General features: G+C 46.0%; 2 protein-coding genes across 2 annotated transcripts in view; both read left to right on the forward strand.

The window, feature by feature from the left end:
• Nucleotides 1-20,629, forward strand: part of LOC125551481 (protein HUA2-LIKE 2-like) — a 38,054-nt gene that overhangs the window by 2,593 nt on the left and 14,832 nt on the right. Inside the window, 2 exon segments of the mRNA XM_048714739.1 lie at nucleotides 994-1,070; nucleotides 18,304-20,253. Of these exon segments, the coding sequence (XP_048570696.1) occupies nucleotides 994-1,070; nucleotides 18,304-20,253 (2,027 nt within the window).
• Nucleotides 998-5,881, forward strand: LOC125551482. The gene is made up of 2 exons (XM_048714740.1): nucleotides 998-5,175; nucleotides 5,451-5,881. Exons 1-2 carry the CDS (start codon nucleotides 4,011-4,013, stop codon nucleotides 5,495-5,497), a joined length of 1,212 nt encoding a protein of 403 aa, XP_048570697.1. The 5' UTR covers nucleotides 998-4,010; the 3' UTR covers nucleotides 5,498-5,881.

Consider the following 20,629-nt stretch of genomic DNA (forward strand, 5'->3'; position numbering starts at 1 on the left):
GGGACAAGCACTCAGCGCCGCCCGAGAGTAGTGGCTGGAGGTGCTGGGTGCCATCGGTTGCCAGCTGCCTGGCGAAAACTGCAACATGCGGTCGCAGGCTGACGCGGAGCCGCAGCTGCCCCTCCGGGCCATCGAGGAGGCTGTGGAGCTTGAGCTCCTGCTCCTATCCATCAGTGACCGGCGGAGGGCAATGCGGAATGCGAGCTCCTCGTCGTCTGGAGAGGACGAGCTGGAATCCTTCTTGACGAGTGCCGCACAATTGATTGTCTCGGATTCGCTGCCGGATCTGCTGCCATGGTGAAGGAGAGAGTACGAGGAGGGGAGGAGACGGGGCAGTGTAGACGGAGCAGTCAAGAAGAGTGAGGACTTTGACTAGAGTTTGGTCCGGGTGGGGTATTGGTGGGGGCGGGGTGGGCTATCGTAGGCCGGATCGACGTGGCGGACGCGTCCAGTACGCCCCAGATACGGGCTATGTTTGGGGAGTGCCGGTAAGCCCACACGTTTGGGCTGACTATGCGAGGTCCAGTTGGGTGGCAATTTGCTCTCTGGGCAGTGATCGGGCAGGTTGCCCGGATGCCCGGATGTTTGGGGACGATATGAGGGCTCTGGCTGTAGATGCTCTTAGTAACTATTCTATATGTTCAGTTGAACTCGAAACTGTCATAGACATCCTGCATAAATGATAAAGAAAGCTCTAGGCGCTAATTGTGTGTCTTCCCACTGCATAGTGCTTATCTCGCCTAAGCGAACGCCTAGCACGATTAAGCGCTAGGCATTTTGTTGTCCCCTCGCGCCTTTTTTCACTGTCCTGCATACTTCCTTAATCGCTGTGTGGCTGTATTTACCAAGGAGTTATTAAGTTAACTGCAGAATGTGCTAATTTGTTCCTTTGCTGATGTTAGACTATTTCTGTGAGGGAGAAAGTTTGACATAAATTATTTTCCTTGTGTTTCAGTTTATTTTATTTGAATTTGCTATTTGCATGCTTTGCAGATAAGTGAACCAGAGCAATGGGGTCTACCTTCTGTTAAAAATAAGCGTCTGGTCTACTTCTATGGAACTAAACAGATGTAAGTTCTGTTTTGAATGAAACCTTTCATTTTTGTATGGAGTTCAGAAGCTGCTTGTATCTACCTCCATCTGTTTAGTGTGCGTTGAAGTTTTTCTATGGCTCATCTGCTTTGTCTTTATAATTGGACAATTGGTTATATATGGAGTACTTGTTATGGTAAAAAAGAATGTTGCATATCTTTGTAAGTATGTTTTCTTGGGTTATTATGTCAGTGCCTACTTACTATTTGCGCACCACTTTACTTTCCTGAGTAAATAATGTTGTTTATCCAGCTATAAGTTGCAGATTAGATAGATACTTTAGCATGGATTAACATCTGGTTGTCAAAACCTGTTATTTTATTTCTTTCTGTAATTTGCACGTGCCTATTTCTTAGTTCAACAAATATATATAGGATAAACTTAAGGTTGTTAACTCTGGACAATCCACTTAACTGGAAAAATTACATGCCATGGGTAAGAGAAATCAAACTACACATTTAGGGCGTGTTCGGAATCTATCTAGCTTCTTAAAACTTCACAAATCCAGCTTCTAGAGCTAGCTTCTCACTTCACCTGGCAATTCCGACGCGTTCTGCACGCTTGACAGCTTCTCCCAGCACTTGTACAATACCATCACCAGCCATAGGGAAGATGCAAAGGCGAGCTCACCTTGGGTTGGGGCGAGGGGGCGAGGGCGAGGAGGCTGGCTCAAAGGAAGACATGGTGAGCACCGGCATCAATGGCGTCAAGGTGGGCGTCTCCTGCCGGTGGGGTTGCTGCTCCTGGCTGGCGGCGCTGGAAAGTGCTCATTCGGGACGGGATCCGGCGGGAACGGGGCTGGAATGGTCGGATCTACTGGCGGAGAGGCTCGCCGGCCGACGAAGGGGTGGAATCGGGCGTGGCGGCGGCGACCGGCGGCGCTGGGTAGGTCACGAGCAGAAGAGATGTCGAGGGAGAGAGGGGAACAGGCGTCGGGGCTGAGCCGTGCGAATCGTTTTTTCGACTTGGCGGTGGCATCCCCTTGTAATTATGCCGAACTCCTCACTTCTCGTTTTCCTGGTCTATCCTGGAGCTGTGATTTTGGTGCTTTTTGTTTTTACATTGGACTCCGGCTGTGCTTCTCGAAGCTAGCTTCTTCGAGATTTTTCGTTCGGCTCAGCTCCGCTCCAGCTTTTTGTGAAGCGTGGGGCAGGAGGACATCCGAACACACCCTTAGGCCAATCTCTTGAAAAAATTGGAGTTATACTGAGCATTGAGAAAAGCACAATTAGTTTCCGGCACAGTCCTCTCTTTGTTCTAGTGTCTGAGAAAGTCACACTATCAACATGTTCAGTTCAAGTTATCATATGGAGTTTTTGACAACCAATAATACAATGGTGTACAAGCCAGGGGAAGAACCTGCTCCTCGACCTTTAGGAGTAGAATAATTCCTTATTTCTCCCTTTCTTAAAATGTGCTTCTCTGTTGGCCTAAAAAATATATTTCTTCCCTATTTGGCACCATGGAAAAATTATATGCCATGGGTAAGAGAAATCAAACTACACATTTAGGCCAATCTCTTGAAAATATTGGAGTTATATTGAGCATTGAGAAAAGTACAATTAGTTTCTGGCACTACTCTCTCTGTCGCTCGCACTACCAACATGTTCAATTTGTTTCGAGAAAACGCAAAAGAATTTGTGTTTCATTATATTGAACCGGAAGATATCGGGGGTACAACCTCCAGAAAGGAGGGACACGCGCGCACTCACACACCGGACCGTCCTCGCCAAGCGACTACAACTAGGTAAGGAGGTGCCCTCAACTACAGACACGCAGCAACATTAGGCCTCGCCCAGCCTTGCCTCCAGCCAAAAATGGTGAGGCGCCGAGACTCGGAGCAACGGGGCAGCATCACCGCTCCAGGGATGATTGCAGCTCCAGGACTGCCTAGCAAGGTTTTTGAGTCGCCGACTAATCGCAGACTAATCGCCGACTAATCGCCAAGTCGTTGGAGCGAGGTTGGCTTGCGCAGGCGACTTGGCTTGAGGAGCGAGTCGCGCGACTGGTAGGCTAGTCGACGATTAGTCGACGACTAGTCGGGCGACTAGGACCTCAGAGCAGGGCGGCTTGCTTCAGCAAGGCCAAGGGAGGGAAGACTGGGAAGGTGAGGAGGCCAGAGTTCGAGGGAGGGGAGGAGGAGACGAAGCTGGAGAGTGCGCCGCATGTACGAGGAGAAGCACGGAAGAGACGAAGGAGAAAGGCACATGGGAGCAGATGCACGGTTCAGATTAGAGCATATGGACGGTTGGGATTTTTATCTGGAAGCTAGGGTTGTTAGAGTTATAATATAAGTCATGTACTCCTTTGTATTTATCCCGTTGTATAAGGGGTTTCCTGCATATGTTCCACACTGTACATGTATATATATATCGGCCTATGGCCTCATGGGAATACAAGTTGCATATTCCTAACATGGTATTAGAGCTAGGTCAATTTTTTTGCACGCTGCAACTCGTGCGTTTGATCCGTCTATTCGATCGAAGCAATCGATCTCTACCCTCGCTCGATCTCCTCTCCGTCTGCTCGATCGAAGCAGGGGGCTCGTCCCGCAGGCGCCTCCGATCTCCTCTCCAGCTGGCCGCTCGCAGGGCTCCCGCTGCCGGCCCGTCTTGCTCAGAGTCGCCCAGCCACCCGTCAGATCGTCCCAGGGGGCTCGTCCAGTAGGTGCCCCCGATCTCCAGCCGGCTTCCGCTGCTACAGGCCCGTCCCGATCCGATCCCGATCGCCAGCGCCTGATCCCGATTGCCAGCGCCTGATCCCGATCCGATTAATCCCGATCGCCAGCGCCTGATCCCGATCGCCAGCGCCTGATCCCGCTTCGATCTCCTGCTGCCGGCCCGTCCCTATCTTCCGCTCGATCCGTCCCCAGCCAGCGCCTGATCCCGATCTGGTCGCTCTCGTCGGATCTAAAAAAAATGTCTGCTGCATCGGGCTATGTTGCTGTCCCTCGCTGTCCGGTGATCTTTGATGGTACTAACTACACCGAGTTCACTGGCTTCATGCGCATTCACATGCGTGGCATCCGTCTTTGGGGTGTTCTTTCTGGCGAGGTCTGCTGTCCGCCACGTCCAGTTCCTCCGGTGGCCCCCACTCCGCCAACTCCATCGGTTCTTCCTACGGATGCTAATCAGGCCGCTAAGGATGCGGCTAAGGTTGCTGATGAGGCTGCTGATCGTGCTTATGATGAGAGGGTTTTGGCTTATGAGGAGGCTCTTCAGACGTATCATGGTGCTCTGTCTGTTTACACCCAGTGGCTTGATGATGATGCTCGTGCTGCAGCTGTTCTCACTGCTAGTGTTCTGCCTCAGTTTGCTTCTGAATTTCTGGGTCTTTCTACTGTCTTTGAGATGTGGACCCGTCTTCGTGAGCGCTATCAGCCCTCTGGTGATGCCTTATACCTCTCTGTGAGCCGTCAGGAGCATGCTCTTCAGCAGGGTGACTCTACTGTTGATGACTTCTATGCACAGAGTTCTGCTATCTGGCGCCAGCTTGATTCTCTCCGTAGTGCTGGGTGTCGTACCTGCCCCTGTTGCCAGGCTGTCCAGGCCAATTTAGAGTTTCATCGCGTCTATGAGTTCTTGTCTCGGCTCCGTCAGGAGTTTGAGCCCCGGCGTGCTCAGTTGTTTGCTCGTGGCCGTATTTCTCTCATGGAGGCGCTTTCTGAGATTCGTGCTGAGGAGACTCGCTTACGTGGTGCTGGTTTGCTGGCGGTTCCCTCTGTGCTCGCTACTCGTGTTCCTACGCCACTTGCTCCACCGACCCCTTCTCGCTCGAGTGCTCCGCCGCTCTTGCCCACTACTTCTGGAGGCTCAGGTCGCCCCCGTCCACATTGCGCCTATTGCAACAGTGATGGTCATCTTGAGTCTCAGTGCTACACGAAGAAGAAACACATGCGCAAGGCTCGATCATCATCTTCAGGGACTTCGTCATCTACCTCGACAGCTTCAGCCATTGCTTTGACTGAGCAGGATATTCTGAGACTTAAGCGTCTGCTCGCGGCTTCAGGTTCTTCCTCGACGGGTACTGCCGGTTCTGTGACTGATGCTTCCCGCACTGAGCAATCACCCTCTACACAGTCAGGTACATCCCCATGGGTTCTGGACTCTGGAGCTTCTTTTCATATGTCTTCTCATTCTTCCACTTTGTCCTCTCTTCGATCACTGGCTTCTCCTATTCATGTCTTCACTGCTGATGGTACTCCACTTTCTGTTGCTAGTAGAGGCAATCTTACTACTCCTTATTCTGTTCCTGATGTTGCTCATGTTCCTCGACTTACCATGAATTTGTTTTCTGCTGGTCAACTTACGGATTCTGGTTGTTGCGTCATCCTTGACGTTGACTCTTGTTCTGTCCAGGACCGTCACACGCACACTCTGGTTGGGGCTGGCCCTCGCCGCCGTGATTCTCAGGGTCTTTGGGAGTTGGACTGGCTTCATGTTCCTTCTGCTGCCACCACCATCGCCAGTTCTTCCGCTTCTGTCGCCTCTGTCACTGGTTCCTTCCAGCAGTGGCATCATCGACTTGGTCATCTGTGTGGTTCTCGGTTGTCTTCTTTAGTTCGTCAAGGTCTTCTGGGGTCTGTCTCAGGAGATGTCTCTTTAGAGTGTCAGGGTTGTCGTCTTGGCAAGCAGATTCAGTTACCATATTCACATAGTGAGTCAGTGTCTAAGCGTCCTTTCGATTTAGTCCATTCTGATGTATGGGGTCCGGCCCCTTTCGCTTCGAAAGGTGGTCATAAATACTATATTATTTTCATAGATGATTTCTCTCGTTACACATGGCTTTATTTCATGACTTCTCGTTCTGAGGTGTTGTCTATTTATCAGCGTTTTGCTGCCATGGTTCATACTCAGTTCTCTTCACCCATTCGTGTTTTTCGTGCTGACTCCGCTGGCGAGTATATCTCTAAGATGTTGCGTGGTGTTCTTGCTGAGCACGGGACTCTCTCTCAATTCTCTTGTCCTGGTGCTCATGCTCAGAATGGTGTGGCTGAGCGAAAGCATCGACATCTTCTTGAGACGGCTCGTGCATTGATGATTGCTGCCTCTCTCCCGCCTCATTTTTGGGCTGAGGCCGTCTCCACATCCACCTATCTTATCAATATACAGCCTTCCGCTGCTCTACAGGGTGGTGTTCCTTTCGAGCGACTTTTTGATCGTTCTCCCGATTATTCGATGCTTCGCTTGTTTGGTTGTGTTTGCTATGTTCTTCTTGTCCCTCGCGAACGCACCAAACTGACCGCTCAATCTGTTGAGTGTGTCTTCTTAGGCTACAGTGATGAGCATAAGGGCTATCGTTGTTGGGATCCTATTGGTCGTCGGATGCGTATCTCTCGAGATGTGACTTTTGAAGAGTCTCGTCCCTTCTACCCACGCCCATCTTCCTCGACTTTCTCAGTGCAGGATATCTCTTTCCTCACTTTTCCTGACTCACCTCTCACCCCCGCCGAGACTGTACCTCTCCGTTCCACTTTCTCTCCTTCTCCACATCTAGTTGATTTGCAGCCACCATCCTCCCCGGTCTCCTCGCCTAGCATGTCACCGGGTTCTCCACCTTCATCTCCAGTGACTTCCTCCCCGGTCTCCTCTCCCAGCCTGTCACCGGATTCTACACCTTCATCTCCGGTGACTTTTTCGTCGCCACCCCTGATTCTACCTTGCCGATTCCTCCTTCTATTATTCCATCTTTTCCTCAGCATTACACTCGTCGTCCACGACCAGTCGATGCCTCTGTAGATGGGTCGTCATCTTCCTCTCAGCCTACTTATGGCTTGCGTTCTCGTCCTCGTCCGCCTGTTGATCGCTTTGGATTTCCCACCGCTGGTGCTGCTGTTCTTGAGCCGACTTCTTACCGTCAGGCTGTTGTTCATCCTGAATGGCAGTTTGCGATGGCAGAGGAGATTGCTGCTCTTGAACGCACTGGTACCTGGGATCTTGTTTCTCTTCCTCCCGGAGTCCGTCCGATCACTTGTAAGTGGGTCTACAAGGTTAAGACTCGCTCCGATGGTTCTCTTGAGCGTCACAAAGCTCGTCTTGTGGCTCGTGGTTTTCAGCAGGAGCATGGTCGTGATTATGACGAGACTTTTTCTCCTGTGGCTCATATGACCACTGTTCGTACACTTCTTGCCGTTGCCTCTGCACGCCACTGGTCTATATCTCAGCTTGATGTTAAGAATGCCTTTCTTAATGGTGAGCTACGTGAGGAGGTGTACATGCAGCCACCACCTGGGTATTCTGTTCCTGATGGCATGGTATGTCGTCTTCGTCGCTCTCTCTATGGCCTTAAGCAAGCCCCCCGCGCCTGGTTTGAGCGCTTTGCCTCTGTGATCACTGCTGCTGGTTTTTTAGCCAGTGCTCATGATCCAGCATTGTTTATTCACCTTTCTCCTCGTGGTCGGACTCTTCTTCTTCTTTATGTTGATGACATGATCATCACGGGGGATGACCCCGAGTATATTGCCTTTGTAAAGGCCCGTCTTAGTGAGCAGTTTCTTATGTCTGATCTTGGACCTCTTCGCTACTTTCTTGGGATTGAAGTCTCTTCTACCTCTGATGGCTTTTTTATATCCCAGGAAAAGTATATCCAGGATCTTCTTGCTCGTGCTGCTCTTACTGACGAGCGCATTGTTGAGACTCCTATGGAGCTCAATGTTCACCTTCGTGCTACTGATGGTGATCCTCTCCCTGACCCGACGCGTTATCGTCATCTTGTTGGCAGTCTTGTCTATCTTGCTGTCACTCGTCCGGACATCTCTTATCTGGTTCATATTCTGAGTCAGTTTGTCTCTGTCCCCACCTCGGTTCACTATAGTCATCTCCTTCGTGTTCTTCGATATCTTCGAGGCACGATCTCTCACCGTCTCTTCTTTCCTCGCTCCAGTTCTTTACAGCTCCAGGCCTATTCGGATGCTACGTGGGCTAGTGATCCTTCCGATCGCCGTTCACTTTCTGCTTACTGTGTTTTTCTTGGTGGTTCTCTCATTGCCTGGAAGACGAAGAAACAGCTTGCAGTTTCCCGTTCGAGTGCCGAGGCTGAGTTGCGAGCAATGGCTCTTTTGACGGCAGAGGTGACTTGGTTACGGTGGTTACTTCAGGATTTTGGTGTTTCTGTCACTACACCGACTCTGCTTTTATCTGACAGTACAGGTGCTATCAGCATTGCACGCGATCCTGTGAAGCATGAGCTCACCAAGCATATTGGTGTTGATGCTTTCTATGTGCGCGCTGCTGTGCAGGATCAGGTTATTGCTCTTCAGTATGTGCCTTCCGAGTTACAGTTGGCGGATTTCCTGACAAAGGCCCAGACTAGAGCACAACATGGCTTTTATCTCTCCAAACTCAGTGTTGTTCATCCACCATGAGTTTGAGGGGGGGTGTTAGAGTTATAATATAAGTCATGTACCCCTTTGTATTTATCCCGTTGTATAAGGGGTTTCCTGCATATGTTCCACACCTGTACATGTATATATATCGGCCTATGGCCTCATGGGAATACAAGTTGCATATTCCTAACAAGGGTTACATAATGGGCCTATTGGGCCAGCTCTCTAGCACGAAACAGAGGAGCAAGACGCGTGCTCCCATTCCACATCAGAATCGCCGCCTCCATTGCTCCTACGAGCTGCTGCTGCCTTCTCCAAGCTGAATTATACTCCAAGCAGCTGCCTTCCCCCTCCTCCGCCTGCAACAACACCTCTTCCCCCCTCCTCCTCCTCTTCCCCCCTCCTCCTCCTCCTCTTAACACCTGGGGCGACTTGGGGCGATTAATCACGACGAGTCGCAGACTAATCGCAGCGAGCCACTAGTCGGAGGCATGGCGACTCGACTTGGCTAGGCGACTCAGAAACCTTGCTGCCTAGGCCAACGTTCCTCGCACCCATGTGCCTAGAGTTGGCGGGTGAAAGGCAGTGCCCGAAAGGGACTGGTGTAGCATTCGTTGGGGGAGTGCTGACAGTAGCATACGTTGCGACCTGCTCCCTTTGTAGCAGTCTACGCCAGAGCGATGCATCATCAGCCACCATGTGACGTCCCAAGACCGACGCTCCAGATGCCTTCCTTTATTTTAGTTGTTGTTGTGTGTTTATTTTGTTTGTTGCATTATCATAATTATTTTGCATATTTTATTCCTCTATGTTGATACCATGATCATGTTGAGTGCTTTGTCATATCTTTGCTTCTTGCACCATGCTTATCTCATTTGGTTATATTGCGTTGCCATGCCATGTTAAAATGTTTTATTTCATAACTAAATAATCGTAGCTCCAAAACTTAATAATCTTTATATGTAAATGGGGTAGAAAAATGTCTAGTTTAACATGGTGCACTCTTCTTGCATGTTTAACAACTCTAAAATTGTGTATAGGGCAGAACAGTACCAACCTTAAAATATGCATATGGGGATTCTCCGGACTTGTTGTTTGTTGTTCCGGCCTCATTTAAACTTACCTAGATAGGTAGTTTTCATATGCTTCACCTCTTGTCATGTTTAATAACATTTAATATTGTTGGGTACATAAACGAGAGTGAACTAAATGATTGAATGTGGTGTTTCGTCAATATGCAACTCGTTGCATATTGAGCTCCACTTAATTTGTAGTATTGTTTGTGCACTTTGCCATGCCTTGCATTTTAAACCGGACATGCATCATACTTGGTTGTGCATCATGCCATGTTTATGTGTTGGTTGTTTACTATGTTGCTTGCTTCTTTCCGGGTTGCTTCTCTTGTTAGTTTCGGTTTCGTTCCGGAGTTTCTTGGACTCGTTCTTCTTTCTTGCGGGATCTCAGGCAAGATGACCATACCCTCGATATCTGTAACATCCCGATTCTTGAAATGTTTAAGAAAAAGTTTTCCAAAAATCAGGGCGAGAAAATTTTCGTTTGGTATCGAAGCTTAAATTGGACTTTTATAATTTGGAGGATTTAATTTGAACTAATACCAACTTAAATTAAATTTGAGTTTTGTTGTTTCTTTTAGTTGGGTTTTATTTTGGTCTTAAGCATATTTAAATATGCAAGTCTGTGTTTTCTTTGATTTCTAAGTTCGTGATATTTTGTTTGAGCTTCTTTTTCATTACTAGATTTTCCTCTTAGGAAAATCAATTTGTTTCCCTCTCTCAAACTTTATACCAAATTCCTGTGGACAGTATGTCTTTCCTCTCTCTTCCCTGTGTCAAGCCCACCTATATTTTTCTCACACCTGAATGGGCCAACGGCCAACTTTTCCTTTCTTCTTTCTCTCCCACTTGGACCAAAGCCAAACTGAGCCAATACCCAGCCAAGCGAGCGCCTCCTCTTCTCTCCCTCTGTACGTTTCAATCTACAGAAGAGCAATAGTGAAGCTGAAACGTACATGCACTAGCACTCCTGATTCTCAAGCGTTCTTAAATCCGTGAGTATATATATGTGTGCCCCTTGCTCCTCTTGCTGACCCATATCAACTCCTCCCTTCTCCCTTCCTCAATCTCTCCAAAACTCTCTCCGAACTGCTGCTGCTCCATGGATGCCGGCGCTCGTTCCCGGTGGCGTAGACCATCTCCATCAGCACCCTTGCGCCCCAAGGTTCCTCTCCACACCACGAATCCATTCAGAGAAGAAAGAACGCGTTCCGTCGACCAGACGCGAACAATTTTGCATGTCCACCAACACTGTTCGTCGAGTTCTTCGCGTCGTTCTGTCAAACTCGGTGAGCAACTATCCAATTCCTTTTGTGCGACTTCAAAACATCATTCAATTTATCTCCTAGACATCATAGTTCCTCCTATTTTTATCGTTGGGTGCGTTGATGCTATCTGTCGCATAAACCGTAGGTCATGGTCACATTTTCATCGTTTTTGTTCATCGTTTGATCTCCCCAGTAGAAGAAACGTTTTATATGGCTGTAGCAATCCCGTAGTGGAGTTAGGTTACTTTGGTTAATCAAGTTTTATTATGGATTTTGGTTGTTTATCGGACTATTTATTAATATATTGTTTTCTTGTGTTCTTGATACGTGTAGGAGTGTGTGTGCTAGCTATCTCATAATTTGTGTGTCTCGTATATATATGATTGCTTGATTTATTTATTTTACCGATTATAGTTATGTGATATTTCTTTCGTGGGGTATGTAGTCGTATGATATTACTATGTACAAGTTTCGGCAAATTATTATTATGTGTGGTAGTTGATCAGTGAACTTTTGTGTTGGTTTGATATTTTTTTATATGTTCATGACATGCCTAGGAGTCGCTCATAATTATTTCATAATTTTAGATGTTAGATGTGACTGACTAGATTTATTGTAAGGATCTCTTTTACTTGTTATATATTTCTAAATTGTCTCATGTGATATTGTTGCATAGCATGTAGCGCTATCTTATGCATGTGTACAATTTTTGTTGAATGTTCGCCATGCTTAAATTCTATAGGATTATTCTAGGCTTTGCTTTGTTCATTGAATCATTAATTACTTCATGTCTTGATTAATTTTAATTGTTGCTTAGCATTGATATATCTTAGATATGGTTCACATGTTCATTTCTATTCATGTCACACGTTGTTTTATTGGTTTGAAATCATGACATGCCTATGATAGTTGTTTAGGTATTTGTCATGTGTGTTCTTGCATAGTTTTCTTTATGCTAGGTTATAGATGTTAAATAAAGTGCTATGTTACTTTAGAACAATTCCATTATAGTTTTCTGTGGCATAACACATTTTGTGTAGTTGTTCCTCTATTTTCGTACATGTCGCCATCCTAGATTACATGGTTGGTTCCTTTATGTCATGATTTAGGTCTTAGTGCTACATAGCATTTGTGCTCGTGGCATAGAACTTAGTTTGTTACTTCTTAGTAATTATCCATGTACTTAACTAGGCAGTAGTTATGCATGATGAATTGCTTGACATATTTTTTAGCACTTTCTCAAGGTCGTGTGTGTTCCATTGGATGCTTTACATGTGTTATATGAGTGTTAGTTTGTACTTTATGATCACACATATGGTTAGCCTTTGCCTGTTAGAGATACATGTTTCCAGTGTATGATCTCATATGACTTAAGTTTGATGCTTCATCAATACCCCGCATGATGATGTGACTGCATAACTAGATTGTATAGCATGTATGTAGCAGTTCATGTATTAGATCATGCCTAGTGGAGTATCTATGTCTTTACAACTATAGATTGTAATAAATAGAAGTGCATGTCATTTTCACTCATTCTAGTATAGTACATTGCTTGATGTCATGATCTGGTTGTCTAACTTGCCTAAATGCTTAGTATGACATGTCCATGTCCTTATAGGACATAACTATGTCCATGTGCTTATATGAGATAACTAGTATGTAAGGTTGTGTGCTCTTGCCATTCTTGATGTTCATGTTAGTTGATATCAACTAAGTTATCTCATTGTTGCGAGTTGTATTATATTAGTATCATAATTTGGCATCTTGTGTGATGATCATTCTTACATAGCGTTATACATTTGTACCTAGTTATAACATTGTTGTATATCTAGATGTCGTTTATGCAAGTGATCTTTCATGTCTTATGGTGTTCCATGTGTTATCATTGTACTTGTGTTGCTCTTATATGATTGACTTGTCTCACGTTACTATTATGAGTTTTGTATATGTCTTGCAATAGTCCATCACATGCTTAGACTAGTTTACCTTTCATGTTAGTTGAGTTGTGTTGTGGTGATATTATTACCGTTAGTGGTTATTGGTATTAGTCGTTCTTTAGTAATAAGACCATGTCCTACTTTAGTATCTTATCATGATCACTCGTTTGTTGATGCATGTGTTATTCGTTGAGACCTCTAGTGATTCTATACTCACATGCCTTGTGTGAAGATGTGTCTTGATTTAGTTGTTTATTTAGTTTTGACCATAGTATTGGATTGGCTCTTGTTATAGCAATGCTCACTATAGTAATTGCGTTTGATGTTTATACTTTGGTTGTTGTTAACCATTATGAATATTTGTATTCATCCTAGTATTTATTTGTGGTTGATAATTACTCTTAACCATATCATGTCTAAGATAGTTGTTCATCCATTTGTTCAATGTGTTGTGTAGTTGTTGTTAATTGTTTGACAAATGAATTAGTTTGATATAATGCAGTTGATTCTATTTCCTTTTAATAATATTTTAGGACTAGACTAAGATCATTTCATTTCATATTGTTGTATGATGTTTCGTTGCTTGACTAGAATGGTTTGTAATGTTGGTTTAGTTGTCTTATAGAATACTTGCTTTTGTTTGATTATATAGTTGTTGTATATGTTTGGTGATGTCGACCTAGTCGCGTGGCCTTAGTTAGAAATGGAAAGCCTTAGAAATTATTTTCTTAAGAAAATTATATTTCAGAAGGAATATTCTCGTACTCTTCTTCTTCACTATTGCTCTTTTTGCCTTGTTACATTCAAATAAAGTTTAAAGTCTATTTCTATCTTTGCTTGCTAGTTGTTCGCTCTACCGCTATGTCGTGCTACCTATCACTTGTTTTTCCAGCCTCTCAAATTGCATGATAGCCTCTAACCTTTTTCAACCATTCTAGCAAACCGTTGTTTGGCTATGTTACCGCTTTTGCTTGGCCCCTCTTATAGCGTTGCTAGTTGCAGGTAAAGTTGAAGTTTGTTTCATGTTGGAACATGGATATGTTGGGATATCACAATATCTCTTATTTTAATTAATGCATCTATATACTTGGTAAAGGGTGGAAGGCTTGGCCTTATGCCTGGTGTTTTGTTCCACTTTTGCCGCTCTAGTTTCCGTCATACCGGTGTTATGTTCCTTAATTTTGCGTTCCTTGCGCGCTTGGGTGTTATGGGAACCCTTGACAGTTTGCTTTGAATAAAACTCCTCCAGCAAGGCCCAACCTTGGTTTTACATTTGCCTAACAACCTAAGCCTTTTTCCCTTGGGTTTCCGGAGCCCGAGGGTCATTTTTATTTTAACCCCCCGGGCCAGTGCTTCTCTAAGTGTTGGTCCGAACTGGGCAACCTGCGAGGCCATCTCGGGGCAACTTGAGGGCTGGTTTTACTCGTAGCTTGACCTATCCGGTGTGCTCTGAGAACGAGATATGTGCAGCTCCTATCGGGATTTGTCGGCACATCGGGCGGCTTTGCTGGTCTTGTTTTATCATTGTTGAAAAGTCTTGTAACCGGGATTCCGAGCCTGATCGGGTCTTCCCGGGAGAAGGAATATCCTTCGTTGACCGGAAGAGCTTGTGATGAGCTAAGTTGGGACACCCCTGCAGGGTTTAAACTTTCAAAAGCCGTGCTTGCGGTTATGTGACAGATGAGAATTTGTTAATGTTCAGTTGTAGAGAACTTGACACTTAACTTAATTAAAATGCATCAATTGTGTGTGTAACCGTGATGGTCTCTTTTTGATGAAGTCCGGGAAGTGAACACGGTTCTTGTGTTTTGGTTGTGCGTAAGTAGTTTCAGGATCACTTCTTGATCACTTTTAGCTTCACGACCGTTGCGTTGCTTCTCTTCTCGCTCTTATTTGCGTATGTTAGCCACCATATTTGCTTAGTGCTTGCTGCAGCTCCACCTCATTACCTTATGCTACCCATAAGCTTAAATAGTCTTGATCTCGCGGGTGTGAGATTGCTGAGTCCTCGTGACTCACGGATACTTCCAAACAGTTGCAGGTGCCGATGATACCAGTGCAGGTGACACCACCGAGCTCAGGTGGGAGCTCGATGAAGATCTTGTTTATTGTTTTGTGTCTTTTCCGGTTGATCAGTAGTGGAGCCCAGTTGGGACGATCGGGGATCTAGCATTTGGGGTTGTCTTTTTTTATTTTGGTTTCGTAGTCGGACCTTGATTGTATTCTGGATGATGTATGTTTAACTTGTTATTTGTGTCAAGTGGCGATTGTAAGCCAACTCTTTATCCCTTTCTTATTCAGCACATGGGATTGTGTGAAGATTACCCAACTTGCGACTAAACCATCATACAGTTATGCCTCTAAGTCGTGTCTCGACACGTGGGAGATATAGCCGCATTGTGGGTGTTACACACCATCTGCCGCATCAAGTACTCCACCTGCAGCCAAAGTAGAGCCTTCAAGAGGGGAACGACGTTGAGACGCTGGTATTTCTTCCGGTGCTCAAGGAGGTCCGGTTAGGATCATGCCAACGCCTCAAAGGAGGTGATGGCACCCTCGGTCGTCGCCGCCACGCGGGGATTTCGCCTTGACTCGTGAGCAAAGACCTCAGATGCAGTGGCAGACCGGACATGGGGAAGAGCATTGGAAAAGACTGACACACATGTAGGGGGGAAGCCTAGGAATGTTGATGTCGCAGGAGTGGGCACCTGCCAGCGTAGCGCCAGCAGGCCGGCCACCGCCGGGAGTGCGTCTAGCTGGCGACAATAGTAACCTGCAACGCGCTGCCGCCGCGCTCGGCCCGCAGCCTTTGTCGCCAGGATCTGTCAGGGCACAACATAGCAGCAACCGTCAGGGTTGCTGCGCGCGCGCTCACCAGCTCAGCGACATCCATCGACGGCGGGTGGGAGGAGGGAGAAGGGTGGGTGGGGGCAGAGTCGTTGTCACGGACCAGGGCGATCCCGCGGCCACAACTCTGCCGCTCATTGCAGTCACCAGCCGCTGCCATAGCAGCGCCCCCGTCCATGCGTTCCACGCCATCTCGACCTCCCCTGCGTGCAGACAGCCGCCACCGCGCGCTCCCGCCGCTCCAGCGCGCAAGCACACCGGCATCCTCCGGCGGTGGCGAGGGGAGGGAGGGGAAGGAAGGGGGCTTGCTGGTGGCTAGGGTTTCGCCATTGGGAGCGACACGGGGGCTCCAAGGGTGTAATAGTCTCTTTCTACGCAACTACCAACATGTTCAGTTGAAATTGTCATATGGAGTTCTACAACCAATAATACATTGGTGTACAAGCCAAGGGAATAACCCGCTCCTTGACCTTTAGGAGTAGAATAATTCCTTAATTGTCCCTTTCTTAAAATGTGCTCTCCCTGTTTGGCCTAAATTTTTTATTTCTTCCCTATTTTATACAAAATGTAACTTCTGTTCATTATGGACGCTTCTGTCCATTTTTGCCTCTAACGGTGTTAAGTGCAATGTGAAAAGACTATTTTACCCCTGGTGTAGCACACCATTTTAAAAAAACAAATCCATCTCGATCGCGTCCTACTGTTCGCCCACTCCTACCGCTGCCACAAGGCCGAGTGGGTTGCCGCTGTGTTCTGCCCAACGAGTTCGGCGTGTCCTATGCCAACTGCTTCTGGGAGATGGGGCAGCCCTGCTGTCTCCCTGTCTACCGCAGCTGCCCTGAGGCCGCGGCTGTTCCCACTCCTCATGGAGCTCTCTTCCAAGCCCACCGTCCCTGCCAGCCTTCTCCCTCCTGACATCAACGATGACGACGCAAACAACGAAACCGCAGACCGATCCTTCGTGCTGGACACTCGGTGGTTGGATGTGCAACCGTAAAAGTTGGTGATCTAGATGGTACTCACGAGCGAGGCACCGATGAAGGAGGATGCGGAGCGGCGAGGTGGCCCTGGCGTCGGTATCAGCGGCACCTCCGAAGCCGGACACAAGAGGATGCAGGCAGCAGTTCCAGGGCGGTGACTGCTACTTGCTTTCAGAAGGCAGCAGTTCCAGGGCCCATTTGGCAATTCGTCCGGCCGCATCCTTGATATTACTGATGATTTTGGACATGGGTACTTGGCTTACCATCGTAATGGGGCAAGTCTGAAAATAATGCTGCAGTTTCCGGGATGCCATGAACACGGCGAAAGTAATCTTCTGATAATGTGGGTATCGGATTTTGCATGGAGAAAGCACCTTGGAAACGTAGTAAACTGGCCGCTGGACTTTATAAGCATGACCATCCTCCTTGCATTCAACCACCATGAATGCACTTACTGCAATCACCACCTGGTTGGTGGCTTATATGTACAACAACATCTGCTCACCGTCCCGGGGTGCTGCGAGGGTTGGGTTGGTCACTGGCAATTGCTTGATCTCTTCCAGGGGCTGCTTTTGCCTCATCGGTCTAGACGAACACCTTTGTTTTCTTCAGGAGCCGGTACAGAGGGAGCGCCTTCTCTCTGATCCGGAATATAAATCGGCTCAGAGAGGCGACACAGCCGGCCAGCTTTTGAACGTCCTTAGCTCGGTCGGCGTGCTCAACTTGGAGAGCGCCGTGATCTTCTCTGACAGAATGGAGTCTGACATGTGTTGGTTTGTCACATGTGGGAGTAGAGGGCCCAATTGCACATAATAGATTTCTTTGAAGTTAATTTCAATCTCTCAGTATTTTGAAACAAACGAGTTGTGCGTAACATATGACTTCTAAATGTGATGATAGATGTTGTGTACCAGTAACTACAAAATAGGTGCCATATTAGAATATGCACAGTCAAAACTTTGAACATATCGTTTAGACGCTAATATGTAATACTTAGACTGACGCATAGAAATAATATTACAGATTTGTCATCAAAAGTAACAATATTACATCAAAAAATTAAAACAAAATATCTAGTGCAAAGGATGTTGATAGAATATTACTATAATAAAATAGTGATAAACATAGAGCAAGGTTTAGATAATACCTTTATACCGAAGGCACCTTTTGTGTGTTGGAATATACTCTTGGTAAGTGTCACTAGATGAAGTGAGATGCGAAGCAGGTAGCTTTCATACAATTAACCCAGTATGCTGGAGAACTAGTGGTTGGGGCGCACCATTGCGCTCCTCCTGAGATGAAGCTGTGCGCTCGTTTCCGCTCCCCACGTGGGTCTTCACCTCCATCTAACAAAAAGCGCTCATGTCCATAAAAAAAAACCTTCCCTCACCTCCATCTAAAAAAATCATTATAAAAAAAACCCTCTTCTCCATCCTAATTTTTTTCCTCACCTCAGCCAACCAGCGAGTGCCACATGGCATAACCCACTGCCTGCCCAGTTTTTCCCCCTTAATGGGTTTAATTGCAGCATAATTACAAAAATGGGAAATGCAGTACTGAAGGCAGCTTCAGTAACATACCAAGTCTTTTACTTAAAGCTTACTATATAGGACAATACTGTTTGTCACATGTAACAGTTATGAGGGGGTCCTTTTGCATTGAGTTTTGACCCAGCAGGGCAAGGTGTGCAGAGAACATGTGTTAGGGAACTGAATTACCATAACTAAGACATGACACCTGTTTTCTCTTTTCATGTCTGACCGCTCGTTCTTTCTACTGTAGTGCTTTCTGCAACTATGCAGAACTGGAGGCGTTCACTGAGGAGAAAAGGAGGTCTTTACTTGCTAAGCGACATGGCAAAGGGGCTGATTTTGTAAGAGCAGTTGGTGAGATAATTGATGTTTACGATTCTTTGAAGAAAGATAATAACAAGCTTGATCTTACTGCCGATGAAGTGAAACCAGGTGAAGAAAATCTTGGTGATAGTAATAGCAGATTGGATACGAAAGATCTAGCTAAGAGCTCTAACATGTGTAGTGATAAAAAATTAGAAGACCATTCAGTCACTGCAAGAGATCGCGGCTTGGTCACTGCTGATGCGCCTTCTGTCACTTTAGTCGGGAGTGAGCGATGCGTTGTAAATTCTGCTCCTGACGGGCCCACAGAAAACATATCCATGCTTGACGAGATGAGGAATATCCCTTTGTCTGCTAGTTCATTTTCGAAAAAAAAGCTAAGGGATGCATACTCTCAGAACTGCTACACACGGAGTAGGGCTCTAGCTTTGCGGATGTCGAGAAGTTCATCGAGTGTTGTAAACAGAAAAGTTCAGGGTTCTTGTAAGCTTTTGGGTGAAACCAGTTTGGCTTCTGTTGATTTGGTTTCTGATGACAATAAGGAAGATTTGACTGTTCTTAAATACCCAGAGCATGACAAAGCGAACTCAGGCACCCTTTCTATGCTGGATGAGGTTTGTGTGCATTCAAGTGTAGGCACCTTCAATCAACCTGGAACTCCTGGGGCTAGTGACTGCAATAAAAATTTGTCTTCTACTGCTAAGGTAGATAATACCTGTGACAGTGAAGCATCTCAAAATGGAGCTTCAGCGATAGAATTAAAATCAAATGGTGCGTCAAGTTTTCCCATGAAGTCAACAGTAATTTTCAAGAGAAAAAGGAAGCCAAATAGAAACTGGGTTCCTCATGCTACAGATTGTATGACAACCAATAAGGACGAGGAATTCGAGGTTGAGTTGAGTGGAAGACTCACAGATTCTCCAAATTCAAAGAATGAATTTAATAAGTCAGACGGAGATGAACACTTGCCGTTGGTCAAAAGAGCAAGGGTTCGAATGGGAAGGCCTCAGTCAGTGGCTTCACCAAAGACAGTTGGCCAGATTGATGTCCCTAATAATAGATCAGGGCTTGCTGCACCTGCTGACCACTCTGTTATGCATATTAGCAATGCTTCTTCAGCTGACCAGTCATCCATATTAAACATACCTGTCCTGCTAGGGGATGGTCACTCTGTCTGGAAGAATAAAGAATACCAACCAAGGGGTTTAACATTGGATGTGGAAGCTGCTTTGCCACCATCAAAACGCCTCCATCGTGCTTTAGAAGCTATGTCTGCTAATGTTGCGGAAACTATTAGTAGTCTTCCTGAAGAGAGAGGATCAAAGCAGTTGATTCTAAATGGTTGTGTGTCTGCAGAAAACAGCCATTCTAGTAAATCGGCAGACACAGTAGTCACAAGCCCTAGCAGATCTGGAATAATTGAAAGCCTTGGATCATCAGGCATGCAATTAATGCATAGCTCAACAGGCCAAACACACACCTCAGGATCAATTTTACAGAATAAAAATGTAGTTGTTTCCATGAAACTGAATGAGCCTGCCCTTGATGTGACACAGACCATAGCTGTACATGATCGGTTATCATCTTCTCGGAAACCTAGCTATAATGATGTCTCCAAGCTAATCAGCTACAGTAGTGATACAAAACCAATCGGCTGCCCTGCTTTTGATGTTAACAGGAGTGATGACAGATGCGGTGAGCCAGTTGACGGGCCAAAGTTTCTTCTCTCTGATAATAATGTGAACAGTGATTCAGTATCACGTGGTGATACTGTTTTAGCATCAGCAATCAATATTTGTGATACCACAAGCTCCTCTTCATTGGCTACCAAGTCTTCTAGTATACAGTCTGATGCAGATACCCGAACATCTGAAGTGTAAGCTCTATCTTTCATGTCAAAGTAAATCTTTGCTTTTGTATGCACAATTATTTGTGTACACTGATATGTTCCATATCTTCATGACTTCATGTCGGCCATCTTTCTCCAACAATTTTACAGCACCTGCAATTTCTTTTATGGTCATGTTTTGGTGGATTTTGTGTTACAATTGTTTTTTACTTGTGTAGAATGATGTTACCATGTAATGCATAGTTGTTTCATCTGAAATATACTATTGAAGCTGTATGTTTGGATAGACATTGATTACATGACCTATTTAAAAGAAGGGTGGTATGGCTTGAAATATGCAATTCATCCATATTAGGCATATCTATAATAATACACAATCTGTTGGCGTCAAGGATAATATGTG

Source organism: Triticum urartu, chromosome 4 (genome assembly GCF_003073215.2).
Source record: "Triticum urartu cultivar G1812 chromosome 4, Tu2.1, whole genome shotgun sequence".
NCBI lineage: Eukaryota > Viridiplantae > Streptophyta > Magnoliopsida > Poales > Poaceae > Triticum > Triticum urartu.